General features: G+C 55.8%; 1 protein-coding gene across 1 annotated transcript; it reads left to right on the top strand.

Moving 5' to 3' along the window:
* The first annotated feature begins 3532 nt into the window (after positions 1-3532).
* On the top strand, positions 3533-21695 carry Znf316 (zinc finger protein 316). Its single transcript, XM_052168046.1, has 7 exons — positions 3533-3691; positions 8335-8479; positions 8816-9171; positions 9322-9410; positions 10022-10148; positions 10540-10653; positions 17707-21695. The coding sequence occupies exons 3-7, from the start codon at positions 8844-8846 to the stop codon at positions 20061-20063; spliced, it is 3015 nt and encodes a 1004-aa protein (XP_052024006.1). The 5' UTR covers positions 3533-3691; positions 8335-8479; positions 8816-8843; the 3' UTR covers positions 20064-21695.
* The last annotated feature ends 327 nt before the right edge of the window (positions 21696-22022 follow it).

Genomic DNA, 22022 nt, shown 5'->3' on the forward strand with positions numbered 1-22022 from the left:
CCATCTCTCCAGCCCCCACATTTTTTTTAAGGATTTGTTTATTTATTTATTATAGGCATTGCTGCTCTGCCTGCATGTGAATCCGTGTGAGGGTGCTGGATCCCCTGGAACTGAGTTAGACAGTTGTGAGCTGCTATGTGGATGCTGGGAATTGAGCCCAGGTCCTCTTGAAGAGCAGCCAGTGCTCTTAACCACTGGGCCATCTTACCAGCTCCCTGCCCGCTACACACCTTATTTTTGTTGTTGTTTTTTGTTGTTGTTGTTGTTGTTATTTTTGAGACAGGGTTTCTCTGTGTAGCCCTGGCTGTACTGGAATTCGCTCTGTAGACCAGGCTGGCCTCGAACTCAGAAATCAGCCTGCCTCTGCTTTCCAAGTGCTGGGATTACAGGCGTGCACCACCACCACCCGGCTACATACCTTATTCTTGAGTAAGGTTTTCACTGAGACCCGAGTATCACCGATTAGACAGGCTGGCTGCCCAGTGAGCCATGGGGCATTTCCAGCCTTGCTTCTTTCCCACAGGGAGCGCAGCGTGGACCACCATGCCCGGCATTTTCCGTGGGTGTTCAGGGTGAGACTCAGGTCCTCATGCTTGCATGGAAAGCCCCTTACCAATAGAGCCATCCCCCAGCCCCACATCTGTTTTTCTTGATTCTGCTCTCTTGGGGTGCACAGGCCTCGTCCCCAGGCAGGCTGCCAATCCCCTTCTCCCCTATCTCGGTGGCATCTGGCGGCAGTTGGACCAGTGTGATCTGGGCTGGGTCAACCTCCTTTCTTCTTCCTCAGAAACCCATCATCCGCTTTTGGTTTCCCATTGAGTGAGACTGGCTCTTCGTGTCCTCGGGTCTGAGCCTGTCAGGTATGCTTCGGGGAGACGGGCGATTGGCGAGCCTTGGGCATGTCTACATCGTGGCCCATGTGAAAAGCGGCACTGGACAGGTGGAGGAGTACTTGAAATCCTGACTTTAGGGAGCAGGAGGGTCTCGAAGTCAAGGCCATCCTGGGCTACGCAGGGAGACTGTCTGCTCCAATTACTCTATCAGCTGCTGTGACAAAACACTCTAACCAACAGCATCTTGGGAAGGATTTGTCAAGGGCAGCCAAGGGAGAAGCAGGAGGCAGGAAGCAGAAAACATGGAGGAAGGCTGCTTACAGGCTTGCCCAGCTACCCTGTTCTACACAGTTCAGGTCCATCTGCCTAAGGGTGGCGCCGCCCCTAGTGGGCTGGGCCCTCCCACACCAACCGGCAATCAAGAAAATGTACAGACATGGCCACAGACCAATCTGATGGAGGTAATTCCTCAGCTGAGAGGAATTACTTCTTTTCCCAAGTGCTTCATCTTGACAGCCAAGATTAGCCATCACATGATCTCGAGCCAATCAATCAAACAAAGCAAAAAAGTTATCCTCTGTCTGTCTGTCTCTGTCTCTCTCTCCAGTGTGATGCAGCCAGGATCCCCCACTAGAATCTGCCACGCTGTTTGGACTTCCAGTCTCCAAAACTGTGAATTAAATACACTTGTTTTTGGACTGGAGATGGCTCGGTGGTTTAGAGCACAGACTGTTCTTTCAGAGGTCCTGAGTTCAATTCCCAGCAACCACATAGTGGCTCACAACCATCTGTAATGGGATCTGACGTCCTCTTCTGGTGTCTGAAGACATCAACAGTGTTCTCACATAAAATAAATAAGTAAACATATTTTTTTAAAAACACACTTGTTTTCTTTATTCTCTTCCCCTCCAAAAAAGTAGCCTCAGATTCCATTTGAATTCCAGTCACCCACTGTAGGTGATACTAATGTTCTACTTGTTTTGTTTCACTTTCAAAGGAGCTAGGGATGGAGTCCAAAGCCTTGAGTAAGTTCAGTACGCACTCTACGCACATCCGCAGATCCTCGGGGTTTCTAGGCAAATGCTCTACCACTGAGTCATAGCCCAGCTCCTCACTGCTGTGAATTCTGGGTAATCAGTCTGCCACCTCACCACAACTTCAGCCCCTCATTGGGAGGGGGGGGGGTTCTAAGTCAGGCCCACTACTGCTAAACTACGCCTCAGCTTTTGACATTTTTGAAGATGGGGCCTTACTAGATTGCTCAGGTTGGCTTTGAACTCATGATCCTCCAGAGTAGCTGGGATTTCAAGCTTGTACCACTGTGTCTGGCTGCATGATTCTTGAGACACAGGACCTCCATTTTGAAGAACCGTTTCTCCACTTTCCCAGCTGCTCACTTGACAACAGGGCCCAAGAACATGGGGAGGGAGCACTGCACAGAACAGGGCAGGGACACATTCATCACCCACTTTGGGTTTCCCAGAGGGTAAGATTGGCTCCTCTTCCCTTCCCTGGGTTTCTAGCTTGTCAGGTATCCCACAGGGAGACAGGTGACTTGCTAGGTAAGCCGTCTGTGTAAAAACTCAGGGTGTGTAAGAGTGTCATCACGGAGATAGCTCACGTGCATACATGTGAACACACATCCTAGTAAAAGGCGAGAGACAAGTAGCTTTCTTCCATGTGTGCCTGCACATGTGTAGGCAGGGAAAAAGGGTTGGGTTCTGGTCCCCAGAGAACGCAGTTAGAGGCAGGGCTTAGGGCCTGTCCTAAGAGGAGTAAGGCTGTGAATCCTAAAGCATCCAATTTACATGGTCTACCAAGAAAAGCATGAGTTTCACAAAGACTTTTCAATATAATGGAGGAGAGGGCAAGGAAGAGGGGAGAGAGGGCAGAGGCCAGAACCCTGGTCTCCCCAGTGTCGTGTCCAGGGTTGGTCTCTGTAGGTACCTAGGGCATTCGCTCCAGACATAGGTGGCCAGCAGGCCCAGGGTCCACGGGATTCATTTTATAGAGGCCCATTTGGGGCTACAGAGCACTGCTCAGAGAAGAGACTATATCAATGGACTGTCAAGGTTCGACCTGTCTAAAGCCATTGCAAAGGTATTTCCCAATATTCTTGCCAGGCCTGGGGCTGACAAATTAGGGAGTTGAAGAACATAAATCTAGTCTGACCTCAATCTCCAGTCTTTCGTGCCTTTGACTGCGATAGTCCACAGTATCCTCCTCACGACCTGAACAGGTTGCCCCTCTGTCTGCCACATCCGTATCAGCACAGTCCTGTACACACAAGTAAAGCCAGAAGCGATCAATCTCCTGGCCACACCCTTGCCCATATCAGGGTTAGACATGCGTGGCCTGAATATCCACAGGGGGTCACTACCCTTTTCTACCATCATGAGATCCAGGGAGGGTCCGGTAGACAGGAGGATGCAGAAAGGTAGACCCAGGCTATCGTCTGGAGAGAAGAGATGCTTGCTGAGGCTGGACGTCGTGGGCATCTCAAAGGGTGTCCGAGGGTCTCTTGAAACGTAGAGGAGCAGGATATAGAGGGATGTTCACTGTGGGTAGCTAGAACCATCCTCCGTGCATATGGGGGTGCGGCGCAGCAGCCCCCTGTCTGCACCCAGAGCTCCATGACGCCCCATGACCGGAAGTGCCCCCCCGTGGGCGCGGACAAGGCGGGGCCGGCGGGTGGCACTTCCGGTGCCCACGCGCCGCGCCGCCGCCACCGCCTCCTCCGCCGTCGCGCAGCTCGCGGCCGTCACTTAGTGCGGGGGGGGTCCCCGGTGGTCACAGCCCCCACTCCCCCTACGAGTCCGTGTCTCGCTCCGGCTTGGCCGGGCCCGGGCGCGCGCGCGGTGAGTGGGGCGCGCGGACGCGGCAGGTGCGCGCGGGCGGGACGCGCGCGCTGGGGGCGGTGGCGGCGACAAGGCTGGCCGTCATGGATGCTCGGGAGCTGGAGGCCTCGGGCGTCCGTGGGGAGATCGCGGGACTGCAGGGCCGGTTCTTGGTGGGGTCGGAGCTGCAGCTGCATGAGCTAGATCTTCCAGGCTCCTAGATCCCCCCAATACCGGCCTGGGCCTGCGCGGCACGTCACGGATGGCTTAACACCCCAGAGGAGCACAGACTCCAGCGTGGGAGGGGGCGGGCCGGGGACGACGTGCACCGCACCTCTGCAGGGTGCTTAGCGCCGCCTTCTCCAGCTTAGGGGCGGGAGCTGGGTCGGAGCCGCCCCCGCCCCCTGGAGAGACACCTTCCTAGGAAGGCTGTCACCACTCCTGACCCAAGAGAAGTGGATGCTAGGTACCCTCCCCCAGCCCCCAGAGGGAAGGAGAAGAGGGAAAGACCTTGTCCTGGAGCCCTACAGCCAGCTTTGTGACATTGAGAGGCCGTGGCCCAACCTGCTTCATCCGTAAATGGAGATTGGCTGGACTGCTCTCTGCTAAAATCTGTTGTCCCCGAGGTGGGTGGTGGAATGCGTTGGCAGAATTTAGGGTGCATTATGTGGACACGGTGCAGGTACCAGCGGATCAGTCCATCTACTCAGCCTGGGTGGGTGACATTTTGTTTTGGTTCTGTCCCTACTGGCTGGTCTAGGGGCTAGCTGGCCTGGTTAAGAAGCCTGATTTTTTTTTTGGGGGGGGGGGTCCTGGATGACCTCCAGGGAGCATGAAGAATAGGGGCTCCAAGACACTGGGCAGATGGTAAAGATTGTAGTGAACAGGGAAAGACATTCTGTGCCAAAAGTCCTGAAGGGACTTACTGAGTGGGAATGAAGGTAACTAGATACAAATGCGCATGCGCGTGCATGAACACACCCACACACAAACGTGCTCCTTCACGTGGCTTCCCCTGAATTTGGGACTTTTCTGAAGTTCCTAACTTTTCAAACTTTACCATTGTGTCTTTGCACATTCTCTTCTATGGACAGTGCTGCGCCTCGTTCTGAATGTCTGCAGCACGGTGTTCTAGGCTCAGGACTTTAGCGGAAAGGCGGGTTGAAGTGATCCTGAGGTTTTGCCTGATGAACTGTGAACTTGACTCTGCATTCTCATCCAGGATGAGAGGTTAAGGAGAATGGAGCAGAAAGCCATTCTAGGGACTGATTGGCAGGAGGGGTGCTAAGAATATCCTAGAAGGAGGGAACCCCCAGGGCCTTCGCTGCAAGAATATGAACTGACCTCCCCCTGGTCAGACTGGTTTTCAGAACTTTTGTTCTAAATCCTAAGTCAGAGCTCCAGGAGCATCAGGCTTTTCTTGGCTTCTGCCCTGTCTTCTCATGGACATTAAAGGCTTTTAGTAGTTCTCTTGTTTTTGTTTTTGTTTTCCCTTCTTTCTCTGTCCTGAAAAGAAGGGACTGGAGGGAGGAAGTGTTTGCTTTGGCCCACAGTTTAAAGGTACAGACCATTATGGTGGGAAAGACACAGAGGCAGGCGCATGAGGCGGCTGCTCATACGGCATCCAGTCAGGAAGCAGAGAGATGGATGCTGGGCCCAGCTGGGCCCCCTTTTCACTCAGACCAAGGCCCCAGCCTAGGGAATGGGGCCGCCCACGATTCGGGTGGATCTTCCCACCTCAGTTAACCTAATTTAGCCGTTCCCTCAGAGACGTCCCAGAGGCATCTTCTCTTCTGTAACTTCAGATCCTGTCAAGTGTGCAACAGTCACCATCACAGGGCTGGCGCACAGACTCAGTTTTATCCACTGCCCTCTTTGGAGACAGACTTGTCATTGCTTCTGGGGTGGGTTTTAGTTTGGTGTACCCTCCCCTCAATCTCTGGCTGGCCTGTTGTGGAGTTTGACGGTTGAGCCCTGACAATGGTTTTTAAAACAATCCAGTGTCCATGTCATTAACTATAGATCACTGGGCCATGTCTTTAGTAAGTACTGGAGTGGCTACTGTGTGTCTGGGGTAGGAATTAGGGGGAAGGGATTGGGACTCTTCATCATCCCTCAGTTGAATACTCTTCTGTAAAGAAAATGTGTCTGCTGCCTGGGAAGAGACGTAGCCAGGGTGGGCTGTCTCCTCTTCCTCCTCTTTGTGTGCCGTGTATGTATAGTGTGCATATGTGCATGCAGGTACATACACTGTGCATGTAGATAACAGAGGTCAGCATGACTGTCTTCCTTGGTCTCTCTTCTCTCTCTCTCTCTCTCTCTCTCTCTCTCTCTCTTTGGTTTTTTTGAGGCAGGGTTTCTCTGTGTAGCCCTGGCTGTCCTGGAACTCACTCTGTAGACCAGGCTGGCCTCAAACTCAGAAATCTACCTGCCTCTGCTTCCCAAGTGCTGGGATTACAGCCGTGCGCCACCACTGCCTGGCTTCCTTGGTCACTCTTCATCATATCCTTTGAGGCAGTGTCTCTCTGAACCCAGAGCTTACTGATTCAGATTGCCTGGCCAGCACGGCCCGGGGCTTGGCTTACAGATAGAAAGCACTGTGTTCTGCGCTGCCCTCCCACCCCCTGCTGGAGGATTGAATTCAGGTCTTCATGCTAGTGTGGCGAACACTTGAATTACCTTCCCAGACTTTCATCTTTCCTTGTGTCCTGCAAACAACAGTCTGGCTTCAGGAAGTCTGAAGTTGCTGGTCAAGGTGGTGGCCAGACCAGCATGAGTTCTGTGGGTGCCTGTGCCCAGCTTGACTCATTAGCACTAGGCTGAGTAGGTCTTTCTCTAGGTCTGAGGTAGGTGGTGGTTGGGAAATCTCTCCTGTAATGTTCCCATTGCCCTGAGAACAAGCATATATTCCTACCCTTCAGGCATCTTCCAACACCATCCAGCCCTGGAAGGCTCAGGCACTTCTCTTAGGACTAATTTTGTGGCCTCAATCTTTGAGACAGGTGCTTCTGAATCTATAGTGATCAGGGAACAAGACAAAGGGGACTTGTAGGTGCCAAGAGTCCCAGCCTGTGGGTTTGGGGGGGGGCGTGGTGGTTGGTGCTGGCAGGGATGGTCAGAGAGTCCTAGCTAAAGTGTAGAGTGGGGTTCATTTAGTTTTGCTTTGATTGCTATGACTATGTGTGTGTGTGTGTGTGCGTGTGCGTGTGCGTGTGCGTGTGTGTGTGTGTGTGTGTGTGTGTGTGTGCGTCTGATAATGTGTGTGGATGCCAGAAGTCAATGGTAGGTGTCTTCAGTCCCTGTTTACCTTAGGCTTTTGTTTTTGTTTTGAGACAGCGTCTGTCACTGAGTTGGCCACCTCTGCTGGCCGGCAAGTCCTACAGGACCTCCTGTCTCTGTCTCCACAGTCCCTATTGGCATGTACCTCTTGCCCAGTTTTTACATTCTAAAGAACAAAGTCAGGTCATCATACATGTGAAGCAAGCATATTATTGACTGAGTCACCTCCCCAGGACCTAAGTCTAGATTTAATTAAAAGAAACTAATGTGTGTTTTGCCTCCATGTACACATGTCTGTGTAGTACTTGTATGCCTGGTGCCCACAGAGAACGGAAAAGGGCACGGGGTCCCCTGGAACTGGAGTAACAGAGGACTGTGAGCCACCCCGCAGGTTCTGGGAACTGAACTCAAGTCTTCTGGAAGAGCAGCCAGTGCTCCGAACTGCTGAGCCATCCCTCTGGCCCCTGGAGCATAGGTCTTAAAGATGTCTAAATGAAAGGGGATGGATACAGGTGAGGCCGGCCTAAGCAGGCCCCTCATGTGTGACCACGGGAATCCCACGCACAATGGCCTGACTGTTCTCATGGCCCTGGGCAGCTTTATCTGCCATCGGCTGGTCTGAGGCATCCTGAGGCGATGCTGCCTGCTGGGGGGTGGTTCCAGTGTCTGGTGTGGCCTGGCTTTTCAGGATCTTTTTGGAACTCAGCATGCTGAGGTGACCTGCCTTGCTTTGCAAAATAGTCCCATTGAGATCTGAGACACATACAGGGTAGGTACTAGGTGACAGGGTGGTGTAAGGAACCATTGGAATGAATTCGTGAAAACCACAGGGACTGGTGAGATGGCCCAACAGCTAATGGTGCCTGCGGCGAAGCCTCATGACCTGAGTTTGATCCCTGAGGCCCATGGGTAGGAAAGAACTGATGCCTGCAAGTTGTCATCGGATCTCCACACGTTTGCCGTGACATGCACCACTACTCCACAAATTAAACATCAACTGCAAAAGCATAATAAAAAAGCAAACACAACCGCCCTGCCCTGGAGCTCCGCTGGGCTGTTTTTTTTTTTAGACAAGGAACAGTTGAGTGGTTGTAGGACCTCCGCTCCTATCCCATTAAGCCTGTGGTTCCAGGCTCCAGGCCAGGTGCAGCTAGGCTGAGTCTGTGGCATCACTGGGGGACCCTGGGAGCCTCTGAGGTGTTGACATTTCAACCATGTTTATTCTCTGATCCTCCAGTGTGAAGGAGTGTCCCCTCACGTGTTACCATCCTGATCCAGTGATGGGCCAGACTCCGTCTCTGTGACTGAGATTTGCATTTCTCTTGGAGACTGGGGAAAGAGTATTGCATGTTCATGGTCCTCCCTGTCTCTCCCTTGACTTACAGAAGGGGTTCTGAGAGCTTGTTCCCTCCAAGAGACGAAACAAGATCCCCTTACGGCCCTGCGCCCCACCCCCCACTCCCGAGCTGCATAAGTGCCTGTGGTCGACCGTCCTTGGGCTCTGCCTGGTTCATGTGCACCGAGGGCTGGGTAAGACTCTGCTGTCTGCGTGGGACAGGCTTCCCTTTGTAGATTGCACTCACCTGTCAGTAAACATGGATCCCTGGGGCTCCCTTGGCTGCATTCCATGCTTCTGGTCCTTGAGGACAGACTGGGTTGGGATAAGGGGTGACTCACCCAGGAACAGGTTGGAATTCCCATTAGATACACGGCTGCTGGTAAGAGAACAGAAGCCATGTCCCAGAGGCTGCCGGGAGCCCCTAGGGGGTGGTTCTGGACACGCTAGTTGCCCAGCCTGAGATGGCAGACAGAGCTGAGTCCCCCCTCAGCTCTTGTGACCTTCCCTGTAAAGTGCCTCTGTTTCAGGCCACACGGAGGCACTCTCCCAAGGACGATGGCTGCCATTCATACTGCTCCAGAGCCCCCAGCTACCCAGCTGGAGCCAGCAGAAGATGGGTCAGAATGTGATGTTGACCCGGAGGAGGAGGAGGAGGAAGAAGAGGAGGAAGAGGTAGTAGAAGAAGAGGAGGTGGCCACACAGGTGCAGGAAGTGGTGGAGGTGGAGGTGGAGGCCAACTTGGTGGACCATGGTGGTGATGATGAGGATGGTGATGATGATGATGTAGAAGAGGTGCTGGCAGAGGAGCAGACTCTGAGCATAGGGACCCAGGAGCGGCTTAGTAATAGTGGTGATGCCAAGTCACCAGTTCTTCAAGGGAAAGGTAAGAACGGGGACCCTGCCGCGGCTGTGGAGACTGAGAGGCTGGGTCCATGAAGGTGGGATGGACCCGGATCTGAAGTGTGGGAGGACCCAGGAGCCCCACCCTGCTTGCCAGCCAGGTGCCACTGGCTCTGAGCAGTCTTCCTTTTAGCCCTGCAGACCCCCCGGGTGTCTCCTACTCAGGATGAAGATCTGGAGGAAGAGGAGGAAGAGGAAGACGAGGAGCATTTCCTGACTCAGGTGAGCTGCTCTCCGCAGATGCAGCCCAGGGGACTGGTCAGCCTTGCTGTCCCCAGTGGCCTTATACCTGTGGTCTGGAACCCTCTATGGGTGGTGCTCCTTCAGGCCCAGGCCCAGAGCTTATGTGGTGATGTTTGTCCCAGGTCCCTGTCCCTTCCCAGGCCACCATGTTGTCTCGAGCACACTAGCTACCACTCACTCAACTGTGGGAGGCATGGCTGCCCCACCCCCACCCCAGTCAGATTGGGGTCTTCTAGAATGACTGTCCCCCTCTCCTGGGGTCTGTTTTCCTGCTATTAGGTCAGGCATCGGAGGCCGCCCTCAGTTTGGTTGGTACCACCTGTCCATCCTAACCCTAGCCAAGGTATTTGCTGGGACCAGTTGGTGTGACAGAGAAGGGTCGTGAGGGCCTCAGCCCACTCTGCGTCTGAGGTTTTTATTTCTGGATAGGAGAGGTCTGAGAGTCTGCAGTACCATCTGGGCTCATGTAGTCACATGTAGTACCCGTGGGTCCTGGGCTATGTCCCCACTGTGTTTTCCTACCTTTTTTCAATTGGGTGTTGGAAGCGGGGCATCCCTTCAGCATTTCTCCTGGGCTCTGTGCTCCTCAGGGCCTGGTAACTTTTGAAGATGTGGCCGTGTACTTCTCTTTGGAGGAGTGGGAGAGGCTGGCTGTGGACCAGCGGGACCTCTACCGGGAAGTAATGCAGGAGAACTATGGGATCCTGGTCTCCTTGGGTAAGAAAGGCCCCGAGGCAGTGGGCTGGGAGGGCTCGGAGGGCTTGGCGTCTTAAGCACCAGGGTTTTGGAACAGACAGCCCATTTTGGCTTCTGGGTGCAGGGGGTCTGAAGTAGGCGGAGACATGCTGAGACGCTGTTGGTCCACAGGCCTCTCAACTGTACAGCCCCAGAAGCCTCTAGGTAGGAGCAGAAAGGCTGGGTGGGTATCCTGGTGGCAAAGGTGTCTGAGGTGGGTGTGGAAGCAAGGCTTGCAGGGGTGGACTAGAGGACCTCAGAGCAGGGACAGTGGGAAGGGCAGAGAGCAGAGGATTTGAGTGAGGACCGGGATGGCTTGGACCCCATTGGGACAGCCAGCCCTGCAGCTGCCATCTGTTCCTCCCCTGGGCAGGATACCCAATCCCTAAGCCAGATCTGATCTTCCATCTGGAACAAGGAGAAGAACCTTGGGTGGAAGACGGCCCGCATCCTGAGGCGGGAGATGTTGTCACTGGTGTCTACACGGGTGAGTGAGACACAAGTCTTAAGGGTTTCTGCTAATGTCATTGCTCAGGGCTATGCCGTTGCCAAGGCAAGCACTCCGCAGACCTCTACCGGGTCCCTCTGCCTCCCGGATGCTGGTTTTGTTTGTTTTTGGTTTTGGTTTTTTTTTTTTTTAGATTTTCCGAGACAGTTTCTCTGTGTAGCCCTGGCTGTCCTGGAACTCACTCTGTAGACCAGGCTGGCCTCGAACTCAGAAATCCGCCTGCCTCTGCCTCTGCCTCCCAGAGTGCTGGGATTACAGGCGTGCGCCACCACCGCCCGGCCCTCCCAGATGCTGTTAATGCTGATGTTTGGCGTGTGCAGCAGCAGTGTGGAGTTTGGTGTGAGGAGACAGCGTGGCTGCTGTGTGCTGGGCCCTGCTGTCAGCTGCACAGAGGTCTGAGGGCTAGTGTATGTCCTTAGAGAACCTTAGGAGCCTTAGGGTTTGTTTCTGTTTTGTTTCTTCTTCCTTCATAAGTGGGTGGCGTTGACAAACTGGCACAGAAACTTACCAAATTGTCTGTGTGGCTTTCCACACGTGGACCAACCAGGTGTCTGGCTTGCCAACCCATCCATCGCCATTTCTGCATAAGGTACCCCTCAGCCTCTCTTCCTCTGGAGCCGTCCATCTTGGTTTTTCTGAGGCAGGGTCTCACTTCTATTGGAGGCTCACCGTTTGAGGCTGGCTGGCCCGTGGACTCCAGGGGCCTGTCTGTCTGTCCCTCCAGTGTGTGCCACCATGCCAGGACCTCCTCTTCTGTCTCCCCTCCCCACTGCCTCGCCCTGGCTCAGGCTCTGCCTGGTCAGCTCCCTAAGCTGCACATTATTTGTATGGAGAATTAAGAGTCTTAACCCGTCGATGCCAACCTGAGGAGCACGCTGGGCTCCTAGACACACAGAATACGCTGTGGGTTCTGCGCGTCCTGTGAGGACTTGGGGTGATGGAGACCCTTGTCTGAAATGTGTCTCTCTGGGGGGCTGTGGTGTCATCAGCCGAGGATGGAGTTGTCAGAGATGTGTATTGAAAGGAGAAGTCAGGAAACCTCACTCTGGTAACCTGCCTGCGAGTCCTCAGAGCTGTTCACTGAGGGGCAACGAGGAATCTAGCCTTCTTTCAGATGAAGCCCCAAATAAGTAGTATTTTCTCAAGGGCCCAAGTGGGAGGTGTGCTCTGATCATGGACACATCCAGGAAAACCACTTAGCAAATCCTGGGACACAAGCAAATGCTGGCCAGCCTCTAAGTGCAGCTTCGAGGTATGCCCTTGTGTTTCATCCCCTTGAAGGGTGCAGGGAAAGAGTCTGGTCCTTGTCAGTGCCAGTTCCCCCCCACCCCCAGGTCACAGGTGCCACACAGTTGTGCACCTGGATGGGAATCGGAGGCTCTTTGAGAGCACTGGTTAACTGGGCCAGTGGCTCTGTGCCTTCCGTGGCAAGCCACAGTGTTGGAGCTGGTGGGCTGAGATGTCTCTCCGCACAGCCCTGTCTGCAGAGTTATCAGTTGGCAAAGGATCCAGGAACATCTTTTAAATAGTGGTTCCTAACCTTCCCAATGCTGCAGCCCTTTAATACAGATCCTCATGTGTGGTGACCAAAACGATAAAATTATTTTCATTGCTACTTCATAGCTGTAATTCTGCTGCTGTGGTGAATCTGTGTTCTCCAATGGTCTTAAGCAACCCCGTGAAAGGGTTGTTTGACCCTCAGAGGGTTGAGGACTGCTGTTTTAAACCATTTTTATCTTGAGCTTGCTGTGTGGATGCATGCCTTTAAACCCAGCACTGGGGAGGCAAAGTCAGATGAACCTGCTTAAGTTTGATGGCAGCCAGGACTACAAAGTGACAGTGTCTCCAGAAAAAATAACAAAATCATATGTGAGGTTAGAGGACAACCTGGGGCACCAGTCCTCAGTTTCCACCTTGTTTGCAACAGGGTGTGTGACTCACCGCTCACGGGGCCTGCTGGCTGGCTGGATGGCTGGATGGCTGGCGGGCTCGTGGGGATTCTCTTGTCCCTCCGTAGGATTAGAGGTTAGACTCACACACTGTACCTGGCTTTGCACTGGCACTAGGGATTTGAACTCAGGTCCTCATGTGTGAATGGGTGAACACTTTACTTCCTGAACTATCCCCCACAGCCCCCAGAGCATGTCTGATGTGTCACATGACTGCCCACGGGGGATCTAGATGTGATGGCAGGATCAGGGAGGAGCTCTGGCATAGTGAAGCCCTCAGGTCTTCCTTCTTCCCTCTGAGGACAGTGAGTGGTTCATTGTCTGCCTCTCTTTTTCTCTTTTTAGTCTCTGCCCAGCAGTGCCAGCTGGGAACTGAGACTGGCAGAGTCTGTCAGGACAGATAGCAACTGTCCCTAGGCTGGCCATCTGGACTTCTAGATTAGTCTTGTAAGACAAGACTCTAATTTTCTCTCCTCTTTCCCTTGTGAGTTCAGCTGTACATGATGCGTGGGCACCTGGCCACATTCCTTCACTCAGGTGTTGCCACTTCCTATGTGACACTCAGAGTCCCACTGCCCTTCAGCCTGGTCTCTAAGTATCCTAGCAACCCTGGTCACCACCTCCACTTCTGCTTCGTCTAATCAGGCTCACCCTCCTGACCCAGCTTCCATCCCAGGGCCCTTGGTCCGTATGAATATCCCGTGTGCTCCTGGAGACACCCCTGCCCCTGGCTCAGTCTGCACCGGAGCAGAGAGTGCAGCTGGAGAAGGCGCGCCCTGGGTGTTCTCCGACTGCGGTTCCTCGGCCTTATGCCCTGAGGCAGGTCCTCCCTGCTTCCTTCCCTGGCACTCCAGAGGCTGTGCTGCTAGGGCAGGACTCCCTCTGCTGCAGGCTTCGGCCTGCTTTCCTCTGATATGTGTGTACGTGTGCATGTGTGTAGGTGTGCGTGGAGGCCAAAGTCAGCACAGGAGCTGTCTGCCTTTTTGAGACAGGGTTTCTTGCTGGGATCTGGGGCTTCGTGATTAGGCCGGCTGGCCAGCGAGCAGGAGGATTCTATCCATGTCTGCCTTCCCTATTCCGGACCACAAACACACTACTACACTGGGCTTTTCACATGTGTGCTGGGAATTGAACTCAGGGGTGTGTACTTGCGTGGCAAGTGCTAGGACTTCCCTTCTTCCCGGCCCCAAGGGGGAGGTGGAGGGGGACTGTCTGGAGCCCCTCATTTGACCCTTCTCGACAAAGTGCACACTGTCAGCCCGTGTACTGACATCCGACATCCATCTGGGCAGACGCAGCAACTCTCGGTTATCTAGTGCTCAGCTCAGCTAAGCAGAAATGAGCACAGGTACGGGAGCACCACAGGGGAGGACTCTCGGCCAGGGGCGGTCCATGAACACCCCATCAGGCAGAGTCTGGCACACAGCTGTGAACAGCAAGGGAGACCTGAGAGCAGCCGTTCTCATCCTGTGGGTCGAGACCTCTTTGGGGCCGCATATCAGACATCCTGTATATCAAATATTTACATTATGATTCACGACTGTAGCAAAGCTCGTGAAGTCACAACGAAATAACTATCATTTGGGGTCTCTACAATATGAGGAACTGTACTAACGGGTCACAGCGTTAGGAGGGTTGAGAAGCACTGCTTTAGGGGGTCCCTTGGTGGGGGTTTCACTTAGCCATGCTCTGGAGGGAATCCGGAAAGTAGGACCCTCCCATCCTAGCCAGGGCACAAGGGGCTGGAGTCCTGTTGTTTCCCAGGCTCCTGTGCTTGGTGCAGTGGGAGGGAAGAACATCTGGCAGAGAGGCTGGCTTAACATCTGGAGCAAAGGGGTGGACAGGTGTCCAGGTGCTGGACAGATGCTCTGATGTGATGAGGGAACGCTTACCCCACCCAAATCCCTGTGACAAAGGTATCCAGGGGCAGACATAACTCCAATTAACACTAGCGCCTTGGTATTGAATCTGCCTGTCACCACGAGACATCAAAGGCAAAGAATGGCTGATCTTTTAGAGGCTACTCACCAGCAGTGGGGGGAGGGGCAGCCAGTGCCCATCCCCAGAGAAGGGCTCCCTGCTCCGGACCCATTGCTTGTCCACAGCCTGGCTCGGAGGGCAGGTGCCAGCTACAGGAGCTGGCGACCTTCCCAGGCAGATGCCTCCCGGGAAGCCCACAGCGAGGCTGCCGGTATCTATAGACTGCCACACCATTTTGGTATTCCTCCTCCCTTGGGGACTGTCCCTAATAAGAGAAGGACCTTTCCCGGAGCTCATCTCCAACTGGAGATGGGGGCGGGTGGCATGAGGCAGGTGTAGATCTTATCTGGGGGAAGAAAATGGCGACTTGACTGGGGACCTCTGTGTCTGCACAACCTTGCAGGATCGGTGGTTCTCTACAGCTGATGTCAGGTCACCTTCAAGACAGCCAGTGCCCCACCCTGTAGCCTTGAAAGGTGGTGGTCGCCCAGTGTCCCTGGGGTAAAAAGGATCTGGGTAAAGGGCCCAGCTTGACCCACGCAGTCCTCAGAGAATGCAGAAGACTGGGGCATCTGCTGTGGGATAGCCCCTGCGGTGCAGTTCAGTGGAATAAACTGTTGTGGGGCTTGTAAATTCCCAGGATTATACTTCAGAGGAACAAACCTGTAAGACTCATGCCACCAGCCGCTATGACAAGGAGGCTGTGGCCCAGTGACATTGCGGAGATGGGCTAAACTGCTGACAGCTCAGTCCTGAGGGATTCAACCTTGGCGCTGGGCCTTGTGGCCCCCTCCACCGGCTCTTCTCACTTTTCCCTCGCTGTGAGCAGGAGGTTGGTTCCACCAGGGTCTGGGTGTCCCAAGCTCGGGACATGGCTCTGTGAGCATGTCCTTGTGGCCATGCTGTGTAATTTGGCTAGACAGTGGGCTTTGAGTCCCTGCGACTCCTGGAGGCCTACCTCTTCACCGTTCACCTATGGTCAGATCCTTGGAGCAAATGTTAGGTGCGAGGCAGCCCCACCCCCACCTACTACCCTGTGGGTCTGGGTTTGGCCCTCAAGGTCACCTTGCTGCCCTCCCCACTGTCTTCTGTTAACAGAAGAACACACCACAACCCCCAGTTTCAAGTCTCACAGCAGGCGTGTGAATCCTCATATTAGACTTAGAGAGCAGCTCTGTGTGGTATCTACTGGAGTGGCTGTTACTGGAGATGGCTGTGAGCAAACACTCCGAAGCAGGAATTGGGGGACCAAAGCTGGTCTCCCTTGGGGTTCTCCTCTCCCAGAAGCCCAGTGGCTTCCTGAGGTATCAGCTTGGGGCAGAGCCAGCTCTGACTTCTACACATCACTGAGCACAACACAGGCCTCATGGTGCTGAGCAGTGGTCACTGCCAACCCGAGGTAGCAGTGAGATCCCGCAGGCCCCTCTCAGGACTGTCCACCCTACAGAGCTGTGTGGAGCGCTGTAGGGTGCAGGGGCTCCCCTCCTAAGACAGCAGAATCCCCGCTGTTCCCAGACTCAGGAGAAGTCCCATCCTACCCTCTCAGCTCTCGCCAGAGTGAGGAGGTCCTGGAGCGCTGCAGACTGGCTCAGAAACCCAGGGCATCGTATTCCTTCCTCTGCATCGGCTTCCCTGCCTTACCCGGCTCTAGTTAAAAACTAAAGCCTCCCACCAGAGCCCAGGGAAGGTCTTCTGATCCGACTGTCAGCCTAGCTTGCCCGGCCTGTGGCCAGCCTCTCCCCACCTTCCCAGGTTTGGAAAGTTGTGTCTGAACAGAGAAGGGCATCCAGCAGTAGCAGGGGCTCCCTGCTCACGAGCACACAGCCGGCCACGGCTCTCGCTCCGGTGGCCATGTTGACAGCTGGAGGTAAACTCGGTTTAACAGATGTTTCCATTTAAAGCTTCCGGATTATGTATTACCACAACAGTGGGAAACTTAGTGCTACAGACAAGGAAGACCGAGCCCATGTCCTTGCCATGTGAACGGCATGTTTATCCCTATCTGCGGATAGGCCCCGCAGCGCTCGGCAGCTGCACGTGTGGCATGGTGCCACCTTCCTCTGTGAATGACGCAGAGTGCACACGAGGGCGGATGGGGTGGGGTGCGGTGCGGCCAGTGGCAATCTAAATGGGCCAGACCTCTGCCCTCAGAATTAGGTGGGTAGGAGGCTTTTTCTGCCCTACCTGCAAGAGCTCAGTCCTTCCAGTTGCTGACATCTGAAGTGTGTGTGTGTGTGTGTGTGTGTGTGTGTGTGAGAGAGAGAGAGAGAGAGAGAGAGAGAGAGAGAGATGCTTTGAACACCCCAAAGTGCTGTGGCCCAGTGTCCCTGTGTCTCCTGGGTGCGTTGTCAGCAGGCTCACTTCATGAACAAGGTGATTCTAGATTACAGATTCTAGAGCCCACCATTCCCAGGAAGAGCAGTAGGGTGAGTTAGGCTGTGTATCTCAGTGGGGGATGGCACAAAGTCCTAGGGGTGCTCACAATACACCCTCTAAGCTGCCCCTGAGTTTCACAAATGCAGAGTTCAGGAAAATGAAGCCTAGGGGTGACCTGTACCAGGGAGAAACTCAAGACCCCCCAGTCACAGTTCCTGGGGATTCTTTAAGGTGTGCCCCGCCACCATGGTTCCCCCTGGCAAGCCATTGTGTTTCCGCCGCCCGGGTAGAAGGGAACTACTTCACTAGCCGCTGGTGGACAAGCAGAGGCGGGCGGCTTTACGGAGGAGGGGTGCATGTGCCTCGCTGGGCTCTGGGGACCGGCTGCAGGGCCCCGCGTTTCACCCCACGGCTTTTCAAGCACACAGGAACCTGCTGATAAACTACCCATTATGCAGTCTCCTATCCTCGAAGACTGGAAAGCCCCAGGGAAACCCTGTCTTTCCCGGCCATGTGTGCACACTGGGCCTCCATGAAGTCCCCAACTGGGGAGGAGGCCAGCAGCCGTCCTGCCACGGTGCTGGCGGGCCAGTGTTGGTGGCGTGCACCACACCTGACTTTACCAAAGCAGGTCTGGTGTCAGGATTTCAGGGTCTGGCTGCCATGCAGGCCAGTTTCCCTGCCAAGGCCTAATTATGCCACCCTCTTCTTCTCTTTTTGCCTTCAGGAGCCTGGTTCTGGAACGATGACATAGAGGACCACGAGGAGGAAGATGACGAGGACTTCCTTGCTGAGATGGCAGAGGAGGAGCCCCCTGGGCTGTGGTCTGCTGCCTATGGAGTGGGAGATGTGCCTGGGACTTGGGGACCCGATGACTCAGATTCTGTGCAGACTCCAGAAGGTTGGGAACCCGACCCTGGCAGCCTCGGTATCCTGGCAGAGGAGGTTGAAGCAAAACATTTCCTGTCCGGTCGGGAGCCTGGGGAGAACTTTCTGGTGCCCTGGGCATTCCCCGCAGTGGCTGTCCCCATTGGATGTCCAGAGACCACTTGCGACGTGTGTGGCAAAGTGTTTCCGCACCGTTCTCGCCTGGCCAAGCACCAGCGGTACCACGCAGCGGTCAAGCCCTTCGGCTGCGAGGAGTGTGGCAAGGGCTTTGTGTACCGCTCGCACCTGGCCATCCATCAGCGCACCCACACCGGCGAGAAGCCCTTCCCGTGCCCGGACTGCGGCAAGCGCTTCGTCTACAAGTCGCACCTAGTCACACACAGGCGCATCCACACGGGCGAGCGGCCCTACCGCTGCGTCTTCTGCGGGGCGGGCTTCGGGCGGAGGTCCTACTTGGTGACCCATCAGCGCACGCACACCGGCGAGAGGCCCTACCCGTGCCTCCACTGCGGCCGTAGCTTCAGTCAGAGCTCAGCGCTCGCCCGCCACCAAGCTGTGCACACCGCCGATCGTCCCCACTGCTGCCCGGACTGCGGCCAGGCCTTCCGCCTGCGCGCAGACTTCCAGCGTCACCGGCGCAGCGGCGGCTGCACGGAACCCAGCAGCGGTGATGGCGCGCGGATGGTTCCCCACGAGGTGGGGATGGCTCCCAACGAGGTGGAGATGGCAGTCGCGGCTGTAGCCACAGCAGAACCCGAGGAACTGGAGGCTAGGCCCTCAGAGACTGAAGAGCCCGAGGCTGGTATGGCAGATAGAGACACCGAGGTTGAAGACAGACAGGACGAGCAGGTGGTGATCGCTGCGGCTGCAGAGGCGACTGTCCCCGACAGCAAAAAGGACCCTGAACCAGACAGGCGGTTCTGTGAGATGGGCAACGGTCTGGCTGAGAGTGAAGGGCCGTCCTCACACCCGTTCGGCTTCCATTTCCCCATGCACCCCAAGTCCTGGCTGCATCCGGACGGTTTCCCCATGCTGGGGTTCCCTGAGCTCTCCGAACGGCTGCAGGCCGATGGGCGCCACCTGTCCGGCCCCCTGGGCGCCCCGCTGTCCCTGCAGAGCATGGGCTTGGCTTGCGACCCGTTCCGCAGCGCGGGCCCTGGAGCCGGGGCGGATGGTGGCCTGCGAGCATTCGCGCCCGCCGTCGGCTCGTTGCTGTCGGAGCCGGCGCCTACCACGCTGGCGGAGGAGGAGAGCCCGTGGATCTGCTCCGACTGCGGCAAGACCTTCGGGCGGCGCGCGGCGCTGGCCAAGCACCAGCGCTACCACGCGGGCGAGCGACCGCACCGCTGCGCCGACTGCGGCAAGAGCTTCGTGTACGGCTCGCACCTGGCGCGCCACCGGCGCACGCACACGGGCGAGCGGCCCTTCCCGTGCCCGGAGTGCGGTGCCCGCTTCGCCCGCGGCTCGCACCTCGCGGCGCACGTGCGCGGCCACACGGGCGAGAAGCCGTTCGTGTGCGGCGTGTGCGGTGCGGGCTTCAGCCGGCGCGCGCACCTCACGGCGCACGGGCGCGCACACACGGGCGAGCGGCCCTATGCGTGCGCTGAGTGCGGCCGGCGCTTCGGGCAGAGCGCGGCGCTGACGCGGCACCAGTGGGCGCACGCAGAGGAGAAGCCGCACCGCTGCCCGGACTGTGGCAAGGGCTTCGGCCACAGCTCGGACTTCAAGCGGCACCGACGCACGCACACGGGCGAGAAGCCGTTCCGCTGCGCCGACTGCGGCCGCGGCTTCGCGCAGCGTTCCAACCTCGCCAAGCACCGGCGCGGCCACACGGGCGAGCGTCCCTTCCCCTGCCCAGAGTGCGGCAAGCGTTTCTCTCAGCGGTCGGTGCTTGTAACGCACCAGCGCACGCACACGGGGGAGCGGCCGTACCTGTGCTCCAACTGCGGCCGGCGCTTCTCGCAGAGCTCGCACCTCCTCACGCACATGAAGACGCACCGCGGGCCGGGGGGCGCGCCGGCGCACAACACCTCCGCCAAGGCCCAGGCGCCGGCCAAGGCAGCGCCGCCTCTGCCACAACCGGGTTCGGGTTCCGGCTCCGGAACGCTGCTCGAGTTCGCGGGAGGAACCAGCTTCGGCTCCGATCCCGCCGCGTTCGCCGGGCCCTCGGGCACCTATGAGGAGAGCGTCCTGTGAGGCCTGTCGAAGCGCGCGGCGTGTCCTCCTGCTCTTGGGCGGGCTGAGGATTCCTACTGTTGGGTGCTCAGGTCCCTCCCGCCCCAAGCTTCAGATCTCGCTTGGGTGCTCACAGGCCGCCGCCCTGATCAAGACCGACCCATCCCTCGATCTATGGTGCAGGGGTGGTGGGGATGGCGGGCAGGGCCTGTTAGTTCATCACGGATCCGGTTCAGGTGCCGTACAGCCTCGCTGCTTTAGGAGTCTGTCACCGGGCTCTCTGGTGCATTTGGGTTTCTTGGTGGGTTTGGCCTCTACCCATTCTCCCCGGGAGATTTGGGGACCGTCTTCCTGTCACTTGAGTGAATCCAGTAAGTTTTCAGAACCTAGTTCGTGGCAGGCTGAGACCTCAATAGGTTTTGGGGGAGATAGAGGTACAGACAGGGAAAGCTTTTGTTCTGTCGGCTGTAGGTATTTATTCCCATCTCTTATATGACCCGAAGAATGTGGGAGGAGTTGAAAAAGCAAGATACCAAATGGGTAGCCAGGCTGCAGATATTGTCCAGGACCCTGGGGAGTTGGAAGCCTTATTCTTTGGAAATCCTCACTCCAACCCCTAAACGCAGGTCTGACAAGCACTGGCTACAACATGCCTTTTGGTATTACTCTCCCCTCTCAGTTTGTTCTTTAGTGGCTGCAAGTAGCACTCATGGACATCTTTGGGGTGCCTGGTGTGGACTCCTACAGACCTAGTCCCCAGACTTTCGTTTCCTAGCACATCCCTCCCCTGAGCGGGTGACTGTGGAGCCGGGTGCTCAGTCGGCCTTTCCACAGCGCTGGGGTGGGTCCAGGAACCTTCCCCCTCGTCGTCGTCGTCCTGTATTAAGGGCCCTACATCCTCTGCAAGCCTCTTCACACAGCTTTTGTAATCACCCTACACTAGGAGCAGGCAGTGTTTCTGCCATGGGTGCTTCTCCGCATAAGGGATCCTGTGGAGCTGAGCTCACAGCACCTTGCTATGCAAGGCCCTGTACAGTGGACAGCTAACTTTCCAGCCAGGACTGTTGGCATCTGTGGTGTGGCTTACAGGAGCCCCTCCCACCCTCCATGAATTCTGGGCCAGTGTGACTGGGGGCTAGAGAAGAGAGATTTCCACCCAATGCATTCCCTTTTAGACCTAGATCCTTTGTTGTAGAATAGACATGACCTTGGGGCCCAAGAGCTAACAGGCAGGCTGCTAGGTGCTGGGTGGGTAGTCTGTGGGTGGGAAGAGAGCCTGGGTGGTGACAGTCAGAACTTAGCCTGACCTGGAGAGGTCCACTGGGGAGGAAGACATGGGTCCTCGGTGTTTAGCAGTGGATATCTGTCTCCCCCCTTTTTTTCTCTTTCCATGTCTTCTGGGACATGAGCTTCCGAACAAGCCAGGGCAGGGCTGTCCGTAAGGGAGCCACCCCTCCCTCTTAGTCTCCAGCCGTCTCCACCCTGCCCTCTGCTGTGGACAGGAGGACCTAGCTTTAATAAAGATGGAGAAACAAGCTTTGGGACTGGACTCTACTTTGCCCTTCTTTGGTGCTTATTAGTGACACTCGACTCTGGAAGGCCCGTCTCCTTTCTGACATTTCCCCCCTTTGAAAAACCAGAATTGATTCTGGCATCGTGGATTGGGCCTGTGTCCACCACGTCTTGCTGAGACACCTCACACTACCATGAATTTGGAGCAACACACTTGGGGCATGACTGTGGCTGGCTAACCTTCCAGGTTTAGAGGGAGGGCCTGGTCTCCTTTCCGGGGATGTCGACCCCTTGCCCGGCCTTGGCCTTTTCTCAGGGACTCCAGTGCTAAGTGGCTTGCCTGCTCCAGATCCACAAGGCATGGCCACCCCCAGAGTTCCCAAACAACCCCATTAAACTGGCATTTCTTAGTCTTCCAGCTGATCTTTTCCCAATGGGTTTGGAAGAAATATTGCAAATATGATTCGA

The sequence above is a fragment of the Apodemus sylvaticus genome, chromosome 22, assembly GCF_947179515.1.
Source record: "Apodemus sylvaticus chromosome 22, mApoSyl1.1, whole genome shotgun sequence".
Lineage (NCBI taxonomy): Eukaryota > Metazoa > Chordata > Mammalia > Rodentia > Muridae > Apodemus > Apodemus sylvaticus.